The 23,642-nt window shown below is 40.9% G+C and overlaps 1 protein-coding gene and 1 long non-coding RNA gene across 3 annotated transcripts; one reads left to right on the top strand and one right to left on the bottom strand.

Annotated features, from left to right (window-relative positions):
- Window positions 1-1,858: 1,858 nt before the first annotated feature.
- RCN2 (reticulocalbin 2) lies at window positions 1,859-16,933 on the bottom strand. 2 transcript variants are annotated; one of them, XM_041745664.1, is made up of 7 exons: window positions 16,663-16,933; window positions 16,335-16,440; window positions 13,132-13,328; window positions 8,099-8,212; window positions 4,254-4,350; window positions 3,230-3,369; window positions 1,859-2,695 (listed from the first exon to the last, which is right to left on the bottom strand). In XM_041745664.1, the coding sequence occupies exons 1-7, from the start codon at window positions 16,804-16,806 to the stop codon at window positions 2,543-2,545; spliced, it is 951 nt and encodes a 316-aa protein (XP_041601598.1). In that variant the 5' UTR covers window positions 16,807-16,933; the 3' UTR covers window positions 1,859-2,542. The 2 variants fall into 2 exon arrangements, with proteins under 2 accessions (XP_041601598.1, XP_041601597.1); XM_041745663.1 differs by having other exon boundaries at window positions 3,230-3,372; window positions 16,663-16,932.
- A 224-nt stretch (window positions 16,934-17,157) lies between these two features.
- On the top strand, window positions 17,158-22,538 carry LOC121481157. The gene is made up of 3 exons (XR_005985202.1): window positions 17,158-17,435; window positions 19,266-19,313; window positions 19,641-22,538. It is a non-coding gene; the product is annotated as an uncharacterized LOC121481157 (long non-coding RNA).
- The last annotated feature ends 1,104 nt before the right edge of the window (window positions 22,539-23,642 follow it).

Raw genomic sequence — 23,642 nt, 5'->3', positions numbered from 1 at the left:
CCAAATCTTCACTCAGGATAAGTTAGGCTCTGTGATTAAACATATACGTCCCTCCTCACACCAGATCTCAGTGGCTTAACATAGTAAAAATTTATTCTTATTTCTAAAGATTTTATTTATTTATTTGAGAGAAGAGGACAAGCAGGTGGGAGGGACAGAGGGAAAAGCAGATGCAGACTCCTTGCTGAGCAGAGAGCCCAACGCAGGGCTCCATCCCAGGACCCTGGGATCATGCCGAGCTGAAGGCAGACGCCCAACTGCCTGAGCCACCCATGTGCCCCATAATAGTTTACTTTTTGATCATCAAAGTCCACTGAAGGTCACTCAGGGATTAAGGCCCCCCTTGGATCCTGTGGCCCACCACGTCATCAGTGGACATGATTAGTTGAAGGCCTCAGTGGTCTTCTCTCCAATGCCATAGGAAAGGAAATACAATTGTCATTGTCCTAGTGTGGGAGTGACAAACACTATTTCCACTCACTTTTTTTTTTTTTTCCACTCACTTTTAACTGGTAAGAAGTAGCTACTGTCTACCTGCAAGGGGGCTAGGAAGTGTAACTTCCTCTTGCCAGGAATTTAAGAACAGAGATTAGTGAACACTAATAATGTCACCAAAATTCTTATATCTGCATGATATCATGGCTGAATGTAGAATGCTATTTTTTAAAAAGGTTTTATTCATTTGAGAGAGAGAGAGCACAATTGGGGAGTGGGAGAGAGGGGCAGAGGGAAGAGAAGAAGCAGATTCCCCACGGACCAGGGAGCCTGATGTGGGGCTCGATCCCAGGACTCGGGGTCATGACCCGAGCTGAAGGCAGATGCTTAACCAACTGAGCCCCCCAGGTGCCCTAGAATGCTAATTCTTAACTCATTAGGATGAAAATAAAATCTGGTCCAATGATCTAACAATTCTGGTATAGATTTTGAATAATCTAGTAACAAAAAGTTATTACACTAATCAAACTAGTTATTCCAAATATCCCACTAAGGCTGAAAAGTGACAAGTGAGTAATAATGGTCTATCTTTAATTCTTAAACTGCTGTGACCAGATAGGTGTTATAGGTTAGAAAGAAAACCTTATATTTTAGATACCAGGGTAAGCAAGCTATCAGTATGGTATAAAAGTTTACAACTTGCACCCACATTTCACAACAGCAAAGATGGAGACGGGAGAGAGGTAGGCAGATGCTGTCAATTCTATTAGAAAAGAGCTTCAGGTTTTCCCAAATATTCATTAAGGGCTCATTAAGCCCCCCTGATTGCCAGGTGTGCCACAGAGGACACAACTTTATTCTGAGAAAAAATTAACAGAAGAGGTAGCTGACCTCCTCTCTCACAAGTAAAACTAATTTTTTTAAAAAGAAAGAAAAGCTATCTGTGGGTAAGGGCTAGGAAAACACAAATTCCTCATCTTTTCACTTTTCTTATTCCCCCCAAAGGTAAATAACTTGGTCTCCAGAATAAGAATAAAACTGACAATTTAGGTACAAATACAAACCAAGTAAGATTTTACTTTCAGTATAACATATTGAGCTCTACCATTGATAACTAACCAGCTCTAATGCTGATTTTCAACCTGTGTAATTCTTAGGATTATTTCTAGCACCAAACAGCAAGACCACATTTACTACAATAGCAATTGAAATATGTCAGGTATACATTCACTTGTAACATGATTCTTATATCAAAAAAGAAAACAAAAACAAAAACAAAATAACAATATGCAGCAAGAATAATTAAAGGTTGGAGAACACTCACTACCCAAATACAAGAATGGATAAGATAATGTATAATTTAACAAAACCTATGCTAAATTCAAGGTTTATCTGGGAGATCAAAGAAAAACAAACAAACATATAAAAAGATAGGACATTTCATTTTTAATCAGTCAAAAATGAAGAGTTCTGGACAATGTCAAATTCCACACACCATAATGCTATAGTTACACATTAAATATAATTACTATCTATACATATGCAAAAATATAAAGTTCTATTTCATACAATAAAACCCTTTATAGAAACCATTTTAAAAGTAAGCAGAACTTCTCAACATTAAAAATGTGAGGTATAAGTCCTTCTAAAGGTTCCTTTAAAGGATTTAAAATAAAATGCTAAATCTAAAAACAATGTCCTTTCTGTCAGTTCCCAAGTTAAACCTACTTAAAACAAAAGAAAAATTGATAGCTCAGTCACGTACTACTTAAATAATATTGTTCAGGCATCTCCAAAATCCTCCATTTTTTTCAAGTATGGAAATAGAACTCAAATTTCCCACAATACAATACTAACAGATGGAATATTTAGTAAAGATTTTGTTGTCATATGGCACAATATTGTTTTATTTCAATACATTTTGAAATAAATACCAGGTTTGGTTTGGTTTTTCTTTTAAAAAGGCCAAAATTACAATCTACATTTAAGATAATTTTGACTGTGGTAAGACTTGAGTGTAAAATATAACATCAGTATTTTATCACAAAGTAAAGTTGGTAACTTAATTATAAAAGAAGACAGTATTCTATTCAGATCTACCCAGGGATTAAAGCTCATCATGATAGAAATATTCATCATGAAGCTGTCTGCCATAATCTGTGGCTTCACTGGTAAGAAACAAGTCCTGGTTCTCCAGAATCTCTGCTTCAGAGAGCTTTCTGTCACTGTTCAAATCCATTTCATCAATTAGGTGAAGAGCCTTTAAAACAAAACAAATCAAGTATAATTAATATTTTCAGCAGGATGTTCATGTTTCAATGTGATTTGATTTGTCAAAGTCATTTAGGTATGCTAAGTACTCACTGCTGAGTATCTCAAACTATTATTTATTATAACTGGGGCTGTCTACAGCTTTTCTCATTATCCCCTCCTTTCTTAATTTCTGCTAGGTTCTGCCTCCATTCCACACTCAACTCCAATTTAAGATATCTCAAGGTTAAGGCAAATTAATATAACCCACTTTGGGCCCCTACAGGTAAATGATAAACTTTTATTATTTAAATCACTGTACGATCAAATTAATACATGATATAATCTTAACTTCCTTGTCTCCTTGACAATCTAAAACAGGTGACAGATTTAAGTCAAGAAACAGCAATGCACACATCCTAAATAAACAACTGCATTACTTCTTTCTTCAGCTTAAGGCTTTGAACTTCCTACCAATAGCACCGAATCTGGGGGGGCGGGGGGGGTGGGCGGGGAGGAGATACAGTCCCTTCGTAACACTCACCTCTTCTTGGGCAATGCCCTGATTATTGGGTACTACCCAAGACAACAGCTCTTGGGGGTCAAGTCTGCCATCATTATCTTTGTCATAATCATTCAGGAACCTATCTTTCTCAACCAGTATCCACTCTGGATCTTCATTTGCTGCTTAATAGAAAAAATAAAACACGATATGCATACACAATATAACATGTATCCAATAAGAAGTTTGGTACATCCCTGGCATAAAGGAAATGAACTTAAAGCTTGCTACATAAAGGAAGCCCAATGAAACAGATCTACTTACCTGAAAAGTCCTGACATAAGTACACACTATATAATTTTCAAGTGACACCTAAGTCTAAACGACTTAGGGTTTGTAAATTGATGTGTCTTATCACAAACTAGTAAGTCTATTAACTTCTGTTCCTTGTTCAGAAACATCGTAGTTTTGCCACAGTTGAGCTGGGTAATGTTTTTATGTACATCGTGTGACTATATAAAGCTTTCTACATGTGCTTATCAAGAAAACTATGTGTGATTTTAAAGCGAAATTTGCAGTAACTGTTGCTTTTAGACAATTCTGAAAAGACAGCTGTGAAGAGAAAAAGCTGCATATGCAAACTCCTCATATTTCAAACACTCAGTGAGACACCTTCCACAGTCTATAGCAGTATTTACAGTATTTTGTGTCTTTCTTTTAAGATCTACATGCAAAGGTACAGGATTTTGTTTAAAAACATCAACCTTTACTTCCTCACTCATTTGAACTGAACATTACATTACATTTGTTTGAAAAGGGAGAAAAATGTTTGAATCCACATGTGAACTAAAAGTGAGCAAGACAGATTCTCACATAAGCTGGTTAAGTCCTACTGTTTTGCTTGTATTATATTTAACCTGGTAGAACAAGCAGAAATCAGGCGCAGGTCCTCTTGGTCCACTTCCCTCTGTCACACAGAGCTCTTGATGGGCAAGACTGTCTCTCAGTTTCTTTCTTTTTTAACTCCATGCTTTATTTCCTCCTTCCACACACCCAGGGTACTTACTTGGATCCCGTCTGTAGTCACCAAGAAATTCTTCTAAACTAACAAATCCATCACCATTTTTATCATGTTCTTCTAAAGCTTCCTGAATGACAAATTCCTATTGCATGTTCATAAAAAGACAAAGTAAAACAATTAGTCACAAAATTTTCCCACCACCATCTGAATCTATTCCAGTATAGACTTCTTTAGGAGTATTCATTTTTGTTGTCTACTCTTGCAAAACAATCTAGATAAACAATGGGATTTAGAGGGAGGAATAAAACCACAAATATCGAATAGCTTTAAATTCAACATTTTTAAGCTTCTACTGTGGAGAACTCCACTTTGCCCTCCTAAACAACCTGGGCCCTAAAGTCACACTATTTTCTACATGTTCCCCTTCTTCTCCAGAAGGACACTTCTTACTACCCTGGTCTTCCTTAACTTCACTTTCCCTCCAGTCCATTAACAACCCCAAAAGAACCTTTATCTTAGATCCCTTTGCATAGAACTATTGTTCTGCCTCCCGATGTAAATCAAAGGTGCCAGTCCCCCATAAACCTACACCTTCTTGCTTCCTCTTCCACCAAATCTATGCCATCTACCCCAAACTGCCCCAGATCTGTTTCTCATTCTTATCATGGCTTCTTATTAACCAGTACTCTCTAACCCAAAGATTACATCCTTTCTAGTTATACTTGACCCAAGATGACCTGTTTAATGATCAGCCTTTTCAGTACTTTCCTTATTATCTTCCTATATCTTCTTCTACCTTTTCTTACTTTGCCAGTTTCCACCCTGCACAGCAGACCCACATCATGGTCTCCTTTATTCCAGAATCATAAAGTCTAAAAGAAAGAGAAACAGAAATATAAACCTAATCCTTATAAATTAATTTTTTCTCATTTCAGTGGGCTCTCATTGTAGCTTGAAAGTCTGTCTATGCCTCAGTTTCCCTAACATGCTCTAAAGCTGTTTTTTGAAAATTCCACTTTGAGTCTTACTGCAACGCTCTAAATACTCTCTTGGCAAAGACCTGCACATTTTTCCAAAAAAGGTACAGGTTTTCTGTAATGCCTGTTAACCAGCATTGCATTCTCATCTTTAATTACCTCTATTTTTATGCCTATTTCTCTCATCCTTCTCTCAATATCAGGAGTTAGTTATCCTACCCCCTTCTCTAGGGTGAGGCCCCCAACATTCTTCCTAGATCCCATACTTGCTCATTTCCTGAGTGCTTTCTTTCCCTCTTAACTCTGGCCTCTTCTAAAGTGCCAATCACTTCTCTGTTAGCTCCTTCTTCTATACCTTTAAACACATCTTATCCTGGTTTCTTTTCTTCCATGCCAGATGTCTTATAGCTTCCATTGACCCTTCTCATTTCTTCACTATCTGTTGCTACCCAAATACCTTTCGATCTAGACTCTACCATCACAATTGTAACAAAATTATATTCTCAAAGTCTCCAATTCTAGCCAAATCCAAGGGTTTCCTTTACATCTGTATAAAATAACACTTAAATACAAGTTGTTAGCTTCTAAAAACATCAAATGTTACAGATTTTATATATAGAAATCAGGAGATCTTAACTGGAGATCCAAAGATGACTTTTGGAGAATGTGAAAATCTCCTGAAATTATAATTCCATATTTTGTATGATAATATGTGATTTTTTTGTAGAGTCCAGAAATATAATAATAAAAATAATTTATTATTTTTGTGAGAGTGCATGCATAGGAATCCGACTGTGAGGATGGAGGGGTGGGGGGGAAGGATAGAGGGCAAGGGAGAGAGAATCCTAAGCAGGCTTCACACCAGTGCAGAGCCGGGCGCTAGGCTTGATCTCACAACTCTGAGATCATGACCTGAGCCAAAATCAAGAGTGGGATGCTTAACCTACTGAGCCACCCAGGCACTCCAATTGCTCCTTACTTTTAAAAGAGTCTGTGATCCAACAGAAGTTAAGAATCACTAATTAAAATGATGATTCCTCCATTCAAGTAATCCTCTTGGGAAACAACAGGCTTATTTCAATAATGTTGCCATGGTTCAAAGAAATTTTGGAACTGCAAGAATGAAAGTATCTCTAAATTCTAATTTTTAAGCCAAAGTAAAATTACCTGGTTGATCTTGCACCCTGCTTTTTCCTTTATCAAATATAGCCTTAAATGTAAAAAGGTATACACCAAAACAAATTAAGGTAAATACGAATTAAGAAGCTGCTCTGAGATACCACTTTATGGTCACACCTCTTATGTGCTATAATCAACTCCAACTGGGCACAACCGAAGAATATCCTTTCCCATCCTGACACACCCCATTCTGTCAACGGTACTACCATTTCAATCATTTTACACAAGCTCAAAACCTCAGTCATTTCTGACCCTTCCTGTGCTTAGTCAACATTCCTGCATGCGCTCTCTTCAAAATGTTGTTCATGGAGCACCTGGATGGCTCAGTGGTTGAGCATCTGCCTTTGGCTCAGTCTGTGATCCGGGGTCCTGGGATCGAGTCCTGCTTTGGGCTCCCTGCAGGGAGCCTGCTTCTCCCTCTGGCTATGTCTCTGCCTCTCTGTTCATTCATTCTCATGAATGAATAAATAAAATCTTTTTTAAAAACCCCAAAAGGATGCCTGGGTGGCTTAGGAGTTGAGCGTCTGCCTTTGGCTTAGGTCGTGATCTTGGGGTCGTGGGATTGAGTCCTGCATTGGGCTCCCTATAGGGAGTCTGCTTCTCCCTCTGCCTGTCTCTGCCTCTGTGTTTCTCATAAATAAATATAAAATCCTTAAAAAAAAAACAACAACCAAAAAACAACAACAAAATATTGTTCATGTCCATTTGATTCCATTGTCACATTGTACTCTGGGGCCATAGTACATTATGTCCAAATTATTTCACTGCTTTCATCGGTCACTCCCATCCCCAGTCTTCAATTATTCCTTAATTCCCCAGAGAACCAATATCCAGCATGCTCTGCCTGCCACACTAGGTAGGGTTCAATTAGCTTGTCTCAATGCTGGCATTTAAACAAATTGCATCCAACACTATTCTAAAATTAATTCTGTTTTTTGTGCCAAGCAAGAAATCAGAAGCCCCAGTGGCCAAAGTGGTGGCAACGGTCATCTCTCACCCCTCAGCTATGGAAAAAAACATTACCTAGAGCCTTGTTATTCAAGGCAGCAGCTTCTAACCATGACCCTTGTAACATAAAGCTACTACGTCTTCCGTCCCTGAAATACCCAGAGAACCAAGCCATACAACTAGAGGCTGAGGTTAGGCAATAAGCCTCAATATAACTGTTTAGTCTATTTTCTATAAAGCTATTTGCTATATTAGTCTTTTCTCCAACATAATAGTTTCTCTCCTCAAGAAGCTTGCCAAGTTGTGGTAGAGACTAAATTCTGAAGAACTGGTACTTCTTTTAAGTACTAAAAGGATGAGAGGACTCATTATGCTTCTTGTTGCAAATACATTAGCCAGTAGCAGCTGCACCCTCCCACCCCGAGGGATCCAAAGGACATGTTTTCCCAGACCCAAGGTTTTTGCAACTGATGCTGTAAATGAAATAGGAAGTACTGATGTTACTGATATTGGAAAGCAGAGAAAACTCTGAAAGCTCCGAAAGGATGAGGAAGGCAATGAAGGTAACGTGGGTATGAGGGAGAAAACAGCCAGGGAGATTTACCTTCTCTCTCATCAGCACCCCTCCTCCCACCTTTCCCACCTCTAATTTTAAGTGGGGAGAACTCTGGATCTTGCTGTCTCTTAAAATTCCAGTTGTCATACAATTCATCTTAATGACTTAGAAAAAAACAGGTTTTAAAGTTTTGGTCACTCAAGAATTCGCTCAAAACACTTCTTCCTTACCGTCATATAATCAACTTCTTCAGGATGCTCAAAAGCAATAAATTCTTCAAGATTCAAACCAGGACTTGAATCTTGGTTTGCTTTCTCAAATCGCTTCTTGTCCTTTAAATGAAGCTTTGAAAATTAAACATTGGACATGATTAAGGTCTCATCCATGTGGAAACATCATTATACATACTTTGAAAATGACATGTGAAATCTAAAGTACATTCTCATACATTATTTCATCTTCACATTATCCCTTGGAAGGTAGGTTAGAAAAATAACAAACATTTATGGGAAGCAATAGAGACACAGACTCTATTGCGTTAGAGTCAGAGATGCAGGTCTGAATTCCAGCAATGCCACTTACCAGTTGTGATAAGGGCATTTTGCTTAAGTTAGGGCAAATTGCTTAATGTTTCTAGTTTCCTCAAATATAAAATCAGGATAAAAATGTCTATTAAACAACTGGGATGAGGATCTTTATCAAGCAATTAGAAAACCTTAGCATTTAAAGATGTAATGTGTTACATATTATTATTACTGATAGAAAATGGAAATTAAATGGTTTATTGAGAGGGGTGTCAGAGGGGACGCCTGGGTGGTTCAGTGGTTGGCGTCTGTCTTTGGCTCAGGGTGTGACCCCGGGGTCTCAGGATCAAGTCCTGCATTGGGTTCCCTGCAGGGAGCGTCCTTCTCCCTCTGTGTCTCTGCCTCTCTTTATCTCTCATGCATAAATAATATTAAAATCTTAAAAACTAAAAAATAGGGCAGCCCAGGTGGCTCAGCAGTTTAGCGCCGCCTTTAGCCCAGGGCGTGATCCTGGAGACCCGGGATCGAGTCCCATGTCAGGCTCCCTGCATGGAGCCTGCTTCTCCCTCTGCCTGTGTCTCTGCCTCTTTCTCTCTCTGTGTCTCTCATGAATAAATAAATAAATAAAAATTAAAAAAAAAAAACTAAAAAATAATCTCAGCTTTTTTGAGTGCCCAAAAAGCAATAAATTCACACTACATATTAATTCTTCATGTCATTTTCTTCTTCTTTCCCTCCCTTCCTTCCTTCTTCCTTCCTTCCTTCCTTCCTTCCTTCCTTCCTTGCTTCCTTCCTTCCTCCCTCCCTCCCTCCCTCCCTCCCCCCTTCCTTCCTTCCTTCCTTCCTTCCTTCCTTCCTTCCTTCCTTCCTTCCTTCCTTCCTGAAAGACACAGAGAGAGGCAGACATAGGCAGAGGGAGAAGCAGGCTCCCTATTAGGCTCCCAATGTGGGACTCGATCCCAGGCGTCCCACCCGGAGCAGAAAGCCGATGCTCAACCACTGAGCCACCCAGGCGTCCCTTGATATGTCATTTTCAAATTGTTTCTGGTCCTTGGAATGACTTTGCAGAAATGTTAACAGGTTTTAGAAAAATAGTCCTCATTTAAGAATATTTTTGGTATAGGTATCTAATATTTGGAAGCCTACTCTTGGTAATCTCTTTATAGTCCTAATAATTATGTATGCTCAGGCATAAACACATCAAAAGCTGAAGAGGACCTATTTTGAGGTTAAGTAAACACACTTTTCTACTTTCTCACCCACCTTTCTTTTTCTCTTTTTGTAAAGTATGCTCAAGAAGTAAATCAAGTAGCAGCTATTAGAGACAAGGCTGCTTTTAATGCATTTCTCAAAGGTAATTCTGTAATCAAGAGCCTTGGAAGCCAATAGTGCTATACTGCTAATCCTCCGTAAATTCCATTTTGAGTATTATTGGGAAGAACTCTCTTTTCTATAAACTGTATGTATTAAACAGCACTTAAAAAAATACACACCATTTCAAATATTTTAGGAGCTTGTAATTTATGTGTCTCACTGTTGAGAAGAAATGCTCTTTTCAGTTTTCTAGAATAGAGGTTAGTTAGGTAGCAGTCATTTACTGAAACACTAGTTCTTTTACAATGACTGATTTACTCTTCCCCCAAGAATTCATCTTTTAAACCATCCAGATTCCACTAGCCAGTTACACTTACCAAATCATGACAGAAAAAGAACAAATTTGTTTCCAAATAGCTGCTTTTAACTTAACGTTTCTTAATTTCAAATAAGTAGACCAAATAATTTACACTTCATGTTTAGGGGTTTAACATGGGGAAAAGTAGACAAACTAGAATTTGAGGTACTTTGTTGAGTCAATCAAGTTCTTTTTGAATAAACCACCATTCAAAATACTAAGTGCTTAGATTTCCTTATGAAAGAACCCTTCAGTTTGGAGCAAAAAGGTCCAGTTTCAGCAGTGGGAGCTGAATTTGGCCAAATTTGCCTATGGAAAGAAAGGATCTCTTTCAGCAAGCTCAGATTGGTTTTTAAAAAAATTAAGGAAAGTAATTTTCTGGTTCACATTTCTAAGATTTTTAAAATAAAATGAAATAATAAAATTTTTATTCATGTTCATTTGAAGAAAACAATTTAAGAGCAACTCAAAGAAGCCAATATAGACTTTCCAAAATGCCGAAAGATAACAAAAAGGCTGTCAGTTTCATAAAATCTTAGCACACTTTTTTTCTTCTGTGTAAAAATATTGTATTCTAGTGGAGAGTAGTAGAAAGTGCTACCTACATACAGTAGTAAAAAGGTAGAAATGACCATCATCATTTATTTTTATATTGTAACAGAAACTTGCGAAGTACAAAACTGCCATCTTTTGGCAGACTAAGGATTTTACATGAGGAAATCTATTAACACCTGATACCACAAAAGTCTAGGCCTTAAAGATCCTGACTAGCCGCATGCCAGGTTATATCTCACATAAATAAATGTTGCTTGTACACGCGCCATCAACAGCTGGCTTTGGAAGTCACACCAATTGAACTTTTGCCAGGTAGGTCCCCAAACTTTAGTTATCCTGCTTCAAAGTGCTGACTATACTTGTTCATCATACATAAAGAACTGCTTTTTCAGACATTTCACAGCATAAGAGGCTTGTTATTACAGGTTGTCGCTATTCTCTACATGGAAACTTACTAAAAATAAGGTAAAATTCAAGCATCAAACTGTTTTTAGGCTTTTAAAAGACTTGAGAGAGAGAGAGAGAGAGAGAGAGAGAACACAGTGGGGGGTGGGGTGGGGGAGCAGGAGAAACAGACTCCTGGCTGAGTGCAGAGCCCAACAGGGGCCTTCATCTTAAGACCCTGAGACCACAACCTGAGCTAAAAGCAAGAGTTGGAAGCTTAACTGAATGATCCACCCAGGTGCCTCTTTGTTGTTACTGGGTTTTTTTTATTAGGCTTCCATATAGAAAAATTTCCTTTCCTTTAGATATTCAATTACTTTTGATGATTAGTTACGGTATAATGTTAGTAAGTCTGTTAACTTTGATTAACACTGATTCATTCTTTATCCTTGCTTTTTTATTTTGAAGAATAATGTGGAAGTTTCTGAGTTCATCTTTATACCCCATGTCTACTTTTAGGGGGTTATTGATATCAAATTCTAATAAAGCATTATGATTAGAACTTTATGTAGAGACATGAAGAGAGACATGAGATAATATCTTATTTAGAGATATTCCTGGGTTGTCAAAGAATAATCATCAATAAGGACTCAAAAAGTTAAAGTGGCCAATATGATTCTAAGATAAGTAGCATGTACAATGATAAATATGGCCACACACAAACTAAAAGGCATATAGATACTACAATGGGATAATTAAGGAATGTAAGAGGCTCAACTGTTTTCCTAGCACTCTTGACTAATATTTTGGGAATAACAGTTTGCAACAAGGTATTTAGTTTTATTTTTTCCACATATAAAAAACTATCTTTTCAAAAAATGTCTTTATAATGGGGTGCCTGGGTGGCTCAGTCAGCTAAGTGTCTGAATCTTGATTTTGGCTCAGGTCATAATCTCAGGGTCCTGGAATTGAGCCCTGTATCAGGCTATGCTCTCAGGGGGAGTCTGCTTGCCCCTCTCCCTTCATGTTCTTTCTCTCTTTAAAATAAATAAAATAAAATCTTAAAAAAAAAAAGTTGCCATGGTTACCTCTGAAATATAAAAGTATCGAACGAAATAGCAATTTTTCTTTTTTAAGATTTTATTTATTCATGAGAGACTCAGAGAGAGAGGCAGAGACACAAGCAGAGGGGGAAGGAGGCTCCACACTGGGAGCCGGATGTGGGACTCCATCTCCGGACCAGGATCACGCCCTGAGCCAAAGGCAGACACTCAACTGCTGAGCCACCCAGGCGTCCTGAACTAGCAATTTCTTAAGCTTGTAGTCCTTTGTCTTGAAAAGTTCCTACAAATTACTAAATTAAAAATTCTTAATTCCTAAATCAAAATTGTCTTCCTCATCTTTGCTTAAGAAGCATTAGAACAAGACATTTTTAAATTTTGACAAATTAAACCATGAGAATCAACAAAACTCATAGTGATACTAAATCTCCAAAAACTTGTTAGTTTAAATGGTGTACCCTCTATGGAAGACCATATGGCAGTTCCTCAAAAAACTGAAAACAGAATTACTATATGATCCAAAAATTCCATTTTGGGGTGTATACCCAAAAGAATTAAAATCAGGGTCTTAACGAGGTATTTGTACACCCATGTTCATAGCAGCATTATTTACAATAGCCAAAAAGTTGAGGCAACCCAACTATCCATCAGTAGATGGATAAAGTGTGATATATACACACGATGGAATATTACTCAATATTACTCAATCTTAAACTCTTTAAAAATAGATAGCACCTCTATTGTCTTAGTAACTATGATAGGAAACTGTTCAATTATAACAAAAGATAAAATATTGAGATACATATTCAAAACACGCTAAAAAGCAACTCTGGAAATGAGGACAAATGTGAGAAAAACAGATGCAAAGATAGTTTAGGTAGTGCAGAAAAAGAGGCCAAAATATGGCCAGAAAGGAAACCATCAAAATGACCACTGAAGTGGAACGGGTGATTGCCCAGAGAACAAGGCGATCCCAATCTATGACCTCAGACTCTCTTGTGCTCATTCATGCAGGAAGGAAAAACAAACAGATACGATCAAAAGGAACAGCTTGCGCACACACTCACCTGCCTAAAAGATTCCTCTTCTGCATCATCCAGAGCAGTGTTCTCATCAAAGTCGATCACACGATCATACATCTGAATGTTGTATTCATCCCATGACACACTACCATCATTGTTTTTGTCATATTCAACAAACTGTTGTTTTGCTTCTTGCATAGCATAATGCTTAAAAGACATCTGAATCCACGAACTGAGTTCGCCTATGAGAATTTCCCAGAACACAAATGAATGTTGACAGTAATTTTGGTATTTATGGAAGTGGATGGTGTCTAAACTTTCTCCAAAGGAAAAAATCTTGAGTGTTTTCAAATACTGAGAATTAGTCTAGTTGTATTCATAGAAATAAGAACAGAAAGTGGTGAGAGTGGTTTGGAGTCTTAAGAATATAACAATATGTGATCCAAATAGAATGCAAGCCCCTTGAGTACAGAGTTTGGGTATGTTTTATTCATTGAGGTACTCTAAATGCCTAGAAAGTACCTGGCTCAATAAGTTATTTGTTAAATGAATTGCCAATTGGCCAAAATAGTACTTGACTTTTAAAAATTATCATCCACAAAATTGCAGATAATGTTTGCTAGCTATCACAGATCTCTCAGGAAGTACAAATATGTTAATAACCACCTATTTATTCTAACGTATTAGAAAAAAGTTTTCCATTTATGAAAGTAATATAAGGGACGCCTGGGTGGCTTAGTGGTTGGGCACCTGCCTTCAGCTCAGGTCGTGATCCCCAGATCCCGGATTGAGTTCTGCATCGGGCTCCCTACGAAGGGCCTGCTTCTTCCTCTGCCTATGTCACTGCCTCTCTCTCTCAGTCTGTGTCTTTCATGAATAAACAACAAATCTTTTTTTTTTAAGTGATTAAAAAAAAAAGAAAGTAATATAAAGTTTCCCTTTAAAATAAATTTTATGTTGGATTGAATTAAAACTACACTAAGTAAATAATAGATAGGTAAATGGCTCTGGCCTAAATTGAGGAAAACGTATTGAAGTGACTGAAATTTGAGAAACATTGTTACCGTGTATGTCCTTCACCCATCATAAAACTTCCGAGGAAATTTTAACAAAAGTTATGGGTAGCCATTATGATTTAAGTGCTTCTTGCAACAGCTGTCTTAACTTGGTACCTGAAGACATAGGGGGTAAGTTTCTAAATCTCTAATGTCCACATTCAGATCAACTTAAAAAAATCAGAGATATTTTCTACATTGCATTATAGAAAAAAGGTGGGGGCGGGCATGAATATTTGCAAGGATAGCAAGCGTATACCATCTGGTTTAAAGATATACCATTGGGTTTAAAGAGTGGTACCCCTTTATTGGTCTGGGGGAGGTCAGTTGAATAGAAAAGTAAAGACATTTTGTCACTCCTGAAACTCTAAATTAGGGTAGAATTATAATTATTATGGCAACTGTGCATTGAACAATTATATATCAGGTCCTCTGCATATATTGTCTCTGATCTTCAAAACAGGCAATTCTAATCATTTTCCATTTCCATTTCTAATTTCTTTTACACCTCAAGAAATTACTATTTGGAATTGAGGACTCACAGCCAGTAAGTAGCAGAATCCAGATTCAAACCTAAGTTTGGTTCCAAAGCCCAAACTCCTTCCACTGAATTTAGTTCTCTCGCAAGAGCCTGAGCCCAGTCCTGGCTCTCAAAATGCAAGGAACTAAGTTCCTTTTAACTTTAAAAAGTTTATTATTAAATATTTGAATATTTACAGGCCCTTACAGAGAGGTACTACAAAGGCTTCCAAATCAGTTTCTTCTGTGTTTGTGCTAGTGTAATCAAAGATAAACAGACCTATTCTTAGAGGGCAACTAGAGTCTAAAGCTCTTGTTTTTATTTTAAGTAGAGAAACCAAAGCCTTAATATTCCCGAGGGCAGCAATTTTACTGACAACACATCTTAAATTTACCAATTAGTTTGCAATTCTCTCTCCAGCAGCTTCAGTCCTTAGGTGGTGAGCAGCATTTAACTAAGAATTATAGCAAAATAGGGATCCCTGGGTGGCTAGTGATTGAGCGTCTGCCTTCAGCCCAGGGCGTGATCCTGGAGTCACGGAATCAGTCTCACATCAGGCTCCTCCTTGGAGCCTGCTTCTCCCTCTACCTGTGTCTCTGCCTCTCTCTCTGTGTGTGTGTCTCTAATGAATAAATAAATAAAATCTTAAAAAAAAAGAATTATAGCAAAATATCCCCTGAATTTTTTGGAAAGATCAACTTGGGGGACGCCTGGGTGGCTCAGTGGTTGAGCACCTGCCTTTGGCTCGGGGCGTGACCCCGGGGTCCTGGGATCCAGTCCTGCATCAGGCTCCCTGCATGGAGGCTGCTTCTCCCTCTGCCTGTGTCTCTGCCTCTCTCTCTCTCTCTGTGTCTCTCATGAATAAATAAATAAAATCTTAAAAAAGAAAAAAGGAAAGATCAACTTGGAAAGTTGATAGGGTTCACCACTTGAATTAAGCAACGAGGAGAAAGAGTTGTGCAGCAAATGAGCACTCTTAATATTCTGTGCATCTCATTTCTAACTGGAGAACCTACCTAAGATCGCTCAGATCTTTTTTTTTTTTTTTAAAGTAAGCTCTATGCGCAACGTGGGGCTGGTTCTCAAGAATTGCTCGCTCCACCAACTAAGCCAGCCAGGTTCCCTTCAGACCTTTATTTTTGGTTTTCTTTTTTTGTGTTTTTTTTTTTCAGACTTTTTTTTTTATGTGAATGATATTTACAAACTGAATTACGAGCAAGAAGTCTGCATTCTAGTCCTGGCTTTGCACCTCATTTTAGAAAGGCACTCACCCCTCTGGGTGCAACAGGTCTTTTTTTTTTCTACTTCTAAAAAAAAAAAAAAGATGCAAACCCTTACATTCCTAACGAAGCCTATGTCAAGGGGCCAACGAATCACGTAATGCCATAAGCGGTCTCATCAGCGGACACTGATGCAAGTCAGGAGGGACAGGGTGCTTGTTCAGTGGACAACCTGCACACACGGACCGGGCCAACGAGGTGTGCGTATTCCTGGGGGAAGCACCGACTGTCTGACTCGGGACCTACGTGCAGAGACTTCCGGACATGAACCCACTGAACCCCTGCGGTCCGCTGCGGCGCTGGCAACCTGCGCGCGACAAGCAGCCCCGCGGCCCGGCCGCCGGCGTCCCACAAAGGGACTCCTCCATTGTTAGCGGTGCGGGACGCCCTTACTTTCGGTGAGAAAGCCGTCTGAGTCCAGGTCGATCTTCTGTATGATCGACTTCAGCCTCTTGTGTTGCTCTTCGGGGGAGAGTTTCACATATTCGTCGACTTCTTCCTTTGGGGGCAAAGGCGACACGGGGGGGCGTCAGCGGCGGGCAAGATGGAGGAGGAGCAGGGCTCGCCGCAGCCCCCGCGCCCGGCGTGGGGCGACCCGCCGCGACCCCGCGGCCCCCGCCGCCCGCGCGCGCTGGGCCGTCACCCGGTCCCGCCGCCCCCGTGTCCCGGGACAAAGCCCGCGGCCGCCGCGGCGTGCGAGCCCCCCCGGGCCTGGCCTCACCTGGCCGCCCAGCAGCGCCTCCCGGTCGTAGTCGCTGCGGTGCTCGCCCTGCGGGTAGTGCAGCTCCTCGGCGTCCCCGGCCCCCGCGGCCGCCAAGCACAGCAGCAGCAGCCCCAGCGCCGCGGGCCTCGAGCCCAGCCGCATGGCGCCGGCCGCCGCGGACACACACAGGCGACGAAGGAGAGCGGCGGGGCTCGGGCCCGCGGCGGCGGAGGGGGGCGCGCGGGGAGCACAGGCCCAACGACGCCTGCGGTGGCGGGGCCGACCCCGCCGGGGTAAGTATAGGGCGCGGCGGGGGGCGGGGCGCAAGGCCGCGCCGCTGATTGGGCCGCCCGACGCCGGGTCGGGCCGCGGCGGGGGGGCGGGGCGCAAGGCCACGCCTCTGATTGGGCATCCCGACGCCGGGGCGGGGCGCGGCGCAAAGCCACGCTGCTGATTGGGCAGCCCGACGTCGGGGGCGGGCCGAGGTGAGGGGGCGGGGAGCAAGTCCGCGCCGCTGATTGGGCAGCCCGATGCCGGGGGCGGACCGCGGTGGGGCTGGCGGGGACTGCCGGGAGCCGAGACCCGGGCTGCGGCCGTGGCACTGCTGCGCGCGGTCCTCCCGCCCTGTCTTCCCGTCTGCAGCAGTGTGGCCGGGATGTCCCTGCCCCGCCCAGGTGTCCATCCGCCTTCGTCACTGAGAAGGGCTGCAGGTTTGGGTGGGAAACCCGCGGTCCCAAGAACCGCGTTCGCCCCGAGGAGGCGCGTGCGGGACGCCCTTCCCGGTCTCCCAGGTACGCGCTTTGCCCGCTCGGACGGACCGAGCCAGCTCCCGAAGTACACTTGTTCCTGATGCTCAGTTTCGTGACTTGAGTTCTGTGACCTTGACCAAGTTACTTGACCTTGGAAAACCCGTTTGCTCCCTGTGTAAAATGGGCGGTAACGAGATGTCGCCCGACGGTCGTGAAGGAAAACGGCCTACGGCGCTTCCCACTGAGGGGTCGCCGGGCCCGGGCCGCAGCCTGAGCGCGTTTCCGTCAGGCCTTCCACACGGGAGCGGGGCCTTCCCGGCCGCCTCAGAGCCTCTGTTTGGATTGCAAGTAGGAATCCTCTTCCAGACTGACAGACCGAGGCGGCCACAAATCGGACAGATTTCCCGGGTCCGGGTGGGAATTTTCATTGTTTTTTTTTTGGTCAGAGACCATTGAAAGGTTTTTCAGAGCGCAGTGAAGTTCAAACGGGATCTCTTCAGTTGTTAGAAAGAGCAAATGCCGAGCAAAGCCTTGAATTTCAGAGCCTAAATGTAGGCCGTGCCTTAGACTTGATTTCGCTAAAACAAACAAAAGACAAAAAAAAAAAAAAACAAAAAAAGAAAGAAAAATTTTTTCGCTGGGACATTTATTTATTTGAGAATTTAAAAAAAAAATGGAATTTAATTTGCCAACATATAGCATAACACCCAGTGCTCATCCTGCCTAGTGCCCCCCTGAGTGTATTTATTTAAGGTTTTATTTATTTATTCATGAGAGACACAGAGAGAGAGAGAGAGAGAGAGAGAGAGAGAGAGAGAGAGAGGCAGAGACACAGACAGAGGGAGAAGCAGGCTCCACGCAGGGAGCCCGATGTGGAACTCGATCCTGGGTCTCCAGAATCACACCCCAGGCTGAGGGTGGCACCAAACCGCTAAGCCACCGGGGCTGCCCTCACTGGGACATTTTAATTTTAACCTCACTTCCGGGTTTTGAGGCAGTCTGTGAGAAAAAGACGAATGTCCCCAGCTACGCTTTGTACCTATTGTTCTCCAGGAAGTACAAGGTAAACTTTGACTAGCTTCTGATGTGATTCCAGTTACAAAAGGTGGGATACAAGGTATTACGGAAGTTCCTGGGATCTCAGAGTCTCCACGCATGGAGGTTTTAGGGCAAAGGAAATCTATGATACCTGTAGAGGCAGTGGGGCGAAGAGCATAAGTGTATGAGCCTCGGAAGCCTTGGGTTGTCTCCTCTCTGCACCTACACAGGCGGCTCTCCCTCCTTGGGCCTCCTCTGTGGGAAAAGGTTTGGGCTAGCTCCGAGGATCTGAATTTGAGATCCTAGGGGGGCTAGGTGGGTCCTTAGTGTTGTGGTAATCTCAAAATCTTGTACAAAGTGTGCGTATGTACATTTCAGGAGAAGAGGTCTATGGTTTTCCCTTTCATCAGAATCTCAAAAGGATCATGTGGCACCCCCTGTAGAAGTGTCAAAGCAACTCTTCATCTCTTAAAATCCAGTTTTATGACCTCAGCAGTGAGGAATGTGAGGAAGCAGATTATAATAAAGACTATACTCGAGAGGCAAGATTGATGCACTGTCATTACCTATGATTAATCCATTTTATTCAGGGAAAAATAAGTATCTAAAATAAGCAGACTGTTCCTCAAAAAAGGGGATTATAAGGATCCAGAGATCAGCTTTCTTGACTTATAAAAGGCATAGCACATAACAAATTGGTTTTTATTTATATTTTGAGGTATAATTGATAGTAAAGTGCACAACTCTTATGTGTACAGCTCAATGAATTTTTAGATGTATAGACACCTGTGAAACCTGCCCAGCACCCCAAAAAATCCCCTTCCTGTTCCCTAGATATCATCTCTGCTAAATGTAGTCACTCTTCTGACCTTCTCATCATAGGTAAGTTTTGCTTGTCCTTAAACTTTATAATGCATCATACAGCATTAAAAATTACTAATCATATGCCCTTTTGCCCTGCTGGAAGGCAGTATGGTACAATGGAAAGAGCACGCACTATCTTGGAATCAAACATACAGAGTTTGAATCAGTCTCCATAGCCCACTCACTATGAAACCTTGAACAAATGGCTTCATCTTTTTTTTTTTCTTGACACTAAAAACTTGAATAATAAAAAACTGGTAAGTTTTGTGTATAGAGACTATTAAATAATCTATGTATCTGATCCATAGAAGGGGCTCAAAATTTTTTATTTTTCTTTCTCCCTAGAAAATTCCTACTCAACCTTCCAGACTCAACACAAATATTTCCTAAAGGAGGCCTTTTCTAACTCCCTGCCTACCAACACTTTTGATCTCCTAGGTCTCTCTGTTTTATCACTGTTCCACCATTGTGCATATGTTCCTCTGCTACAGCATTTAGCACAATCTACTGTGACTCTGTTGACACCTACTACAAGGACGTGGGAGCCTCGAGGTCAGGAAATGGTGTGATTGCGCCTGTATTTCACTAGTGCTCCGACTAGTAAGAGGAGCTCAATAAATTTTTGTGGAATTTATTCTGCTGAACTGACATTCTTTTAGAAGTATGTAGGATAGGAGAGTTAGCTTGGAAACTATCTAAAAGAGACAGTGTATCGATTTCTTTTGAGTTGGGTAAAATGTGTGTTATGGATGAACAGCGGCTTAAAGAATGAAGCAGTGCTTAACATATATGGTGTGGGCACTTGTGTTATAGGCCAATTCCCATGGGAATGAGTGAGATTTGGCCCAATAAACAGCTGACGTGGAAAAGCCAACAAACTCAATAAGTTTGTTGGCTTTTCCAAAGTTGGGAAACGCAAGACAAAGGAACAGACTATAGGGCAGTGAATGAAGGAACAGCTGACTGGATGATCACACAATTAGAGGGATTTTGTTGGTTGTTTAATCTTTTATTAGCCTTTTGAGGAAAGGAGATGTGAAAATCCCGGGGTTATAATGGAGTCCTCAACGGTGACAGAAAATAGGCCGGTGAGTGGGACTGTTATAATACCTAGAAAATATTTTCATTTGTAAGGAGTATCCACAATTGTGTAAGTGGTCATAAAATCTTAATAACGTATAAGGAGTAATTCCAAGAAATTCAATGTAACTTTCTTACCGAATGAGAGTTCCTTAAATTAAACATGAATCTGTCCCAATGATCAAATGTAATGACAGCTCTATCCTCAAATAGAAGCCATTTTCTATATCCGGCAATTCACATTTATGGCCTCAGGCCAGTTACACCCATTGCTGGCCCTAAAAGTGGACCAAGTGGACAGATATGAGTCAGTTGCCTTTCCTGACTTGCTCCCTAAATCCATAGGGTTAAGTGCATATCCTGGTTGACCTGGCGTAATTGTTAATCATGTCACCTTTCACTCAAAAGTATTCCAGAGGGGATCCTTGGGTGGCGCAGCGGTTTGGCGCCTGCCTTTGGCCCAGGGTGCAATCCTGGAGACCCGGGATCGAATCCCACATCGGGCTCCCGGTGCATGGAGCCCGCTTCTCCCTCTGCCTCTCTCTCTCTCTCTGTGACTATCATAAATAAATAAAATTAAAAAAAAAAGTATTCCAGAATAGGGTGATAAATTATAATGTCACCTTACCTTTGGGCTTCACAATCCACCTGTCTACTCCCTTCCACTCCCCCCTCCCCCCCAGATCCCAGTCTTTATAAGCCTCAGAACCTTTCCCACACTCTTCCCCAGGTTTTCAGCAATAGGTCCTTGAAGTCTTAGTCAAACACAATAGCAGTAAAAATAAAGAGTACAAAGAAGGGAGGGATAAAACTTAGCTAAAGAAGGAAGTGAGACAAGGAGCAAAAGGAGGAGTAAGACTGTAGACTAAGGAGTTTTCGTGAATTATAATGAAATTGATTTTCTTTCAGCATTACTAACTCAGCTCTGAAGACAATTTTATCAGAGGAACTCCAGAACTGATGTGAGCAGAGTGGCTTCTTTGAAAGACAATACTTCCTGAATGTATAAGTTTTGGGTGTTTGTAGGGTGAAAACTCAAGATTGCTTTATAGTCACACCATGCTTTCAAGCCTTACATGTTCTCAGATCCAACTAACAGAAAACACAGTTGCTATGATTGCAACTCCATCGCAAGATGGTGTTCTGGGACTTGCAAGTGATTTAGGCTTCAGATTTTTGGATTCAAGACCAAACTAAGGTCTGTGGGCTTTTGAGGTTGGGTTCTGTCAAAAAAAAAAAAAAAAAAAAAAAAAAAAAAAAAGGTTTGTACTGTGATGTGCAGAAACAAAGGAATTACAAATATAATGTATGCTTGTTTATTTTAGGCCAGTCAGTATATACAAATAAGCAAAAAGAAAAAAGATCACAGATCCCACTTATAAATAACTGCTATTAGCATTGATGTTTAATTTTCCAGAGTTTTTTCCATATGTGTTACATATATTTTTGCAGACAAGATATGCCTTATACAAAAATAAGATACAAAGGAAGCTACTACTATCTATGAAACAGCTTAAGAAAACAGAGGAACATAGCCTGGAATGTCTTATAAGTTCTGGGGACAAGCTAAAATTCCTCACCAGATATCCACATTCCATCTCAGGAATTTCTCGGTGTCATTTCTGTGTATCAAACTTTTGCCTGATATGCTTTTCCTTGTCTTCTTGTTTTCTTGTAGCATGTCTTCCTCCCCCCGCCTCCCCCACCGCCCAAAATGCTGCTTCATCTAGAGCCATCTCACCTCTAGGAACGTGTAACCTATTTTGGAATCGAGTGTAATACATTAGACCTTTGAGTCTCCTCCAAAATATGGCTCCTATATTTTACTCATAGTTCCCAAAGTAAAAGGATCTCATGCTCTGACTAAACAACCCTCTTCCCCCAGCACTCAATAGGAGAGTGGAATTGGAACACAGAAGGGCAAGACAGGCATGATTGTATCTGTTATTTATTCTAGTACAGAGGCCAGATCTTAGACTCCTGCCTCCTGTGTCTTCTAAAGAATTCTGCATGTGTGCACTGGGCAAAAACAAAAACAAAAACAAAAAAAACCCCCTGTATTCTGAAGTTGTTGATTACAATTTTCTATGTATATTAAAAATTGTGTATCAATTTTCTTTTTTTTAAGATTTTATTTATTTATTCATGAGAAACACAGAAAGAGAGAGAGAGGCACAGACACAGGCAGAGGGAGAAGCGGGTTCCATGCAAGGAGCCCAACCTGGGACTCGATCCCGGGTCTCCAGGATCACACCCTGGGCTGAAGGTGGCGCTAAACTTCTGAGCCACCTGGGCTGCCCATGTATATCAATTTTTTATGTATAAATAGGTAACATTTTTTCATTGCAGAGTATGGATCTTTTATATCTGTACTGATACGTGGCTTGTTTTATCAGTGACTGTGAGATGTTTCATAATCTCTTCTGGTTATTTCTCTATAAACTCTTTTAATCATTTAAAAAGCATCTCTAGGTATGCTACTGTGCCTTGGTAAAGAATGAGTATCTCGCTAGGATGATATTTTGTGAGGATAGGTCTCTACGTTTCGTTATTCCTTAAACCAGCAATCATTATATAGTGCTATGTCCCCAGTCAACAGAGTACATGGGTCCGAGAACCAGAGAATAGAAGTAGGAGAAGCCCCACTCACCATCAATGTCAGAAAGCTGTTGGAAGAATTTGTTTTTTTGTCTCTGTAACTTTAGGTCCTATGGCTGTATACCTGCCTTCCAGAAAGAGGATACTTCTACCAGGGAACAAAAAGTCCCACTGAACTTAATACCATGACTACCACTTTGCCACTTTGGGTTCTTTGTACCAGTACCTTCTAGAAACTAGAAGGGTTACCACCTTGTGAAGGAAATTGACTTGGATAATCATGAGGAGACAGGTATGCTGCTGCACAGTGGGGACCGGCAAAAAGTGTTGGGACTTGCAGGGCACTTGGGTGGCTCAGTTGTTTAAATGTATGACTCTTGATTTAGCCTTGGGTCATGATCTCAGGGTCTTGAGATTGAACCCTGCATCAGGCTCTGATCTCAGTAGGGAGTCTGTTTGAGATTCTCTCCCTCTTCCCCTCCCCACACTTATGTACTCTCTCTCTCTTAGATAAAAATAAGTAAATCTTTTTTTTTGTTTTTATTTTTTTTAAGATTATTTATTTATTTATTTATTTATTTATTTATTTATTTATTTATTTATTCATAGAGACAGAGAGAGAGAGAGGCAGAGACACAGGCAGAGGGAGAAGCGGGCTCCAATGGAGCC

The sequence above is a fragment of the Vulpes lagopus genome, chromosome 2, assembly GCF_018345385.1.
Source record: "Vulpes lagopus strain Blue_001 chromosome 2, ASM1834538v1, whole genome shotgun sequence".
Classification (NCBI taxonomy): domain Eukaryota; kingdom Metazoa; phylum Chordata; class Mammalia; order Carnivora; family Canidae; genus Vulpes; species Vulpes lagopus.
Note: the sequence above shows the minus strand (reverse complement) of the source record. Positions and strands in the feature narration are given on the sequence as shown.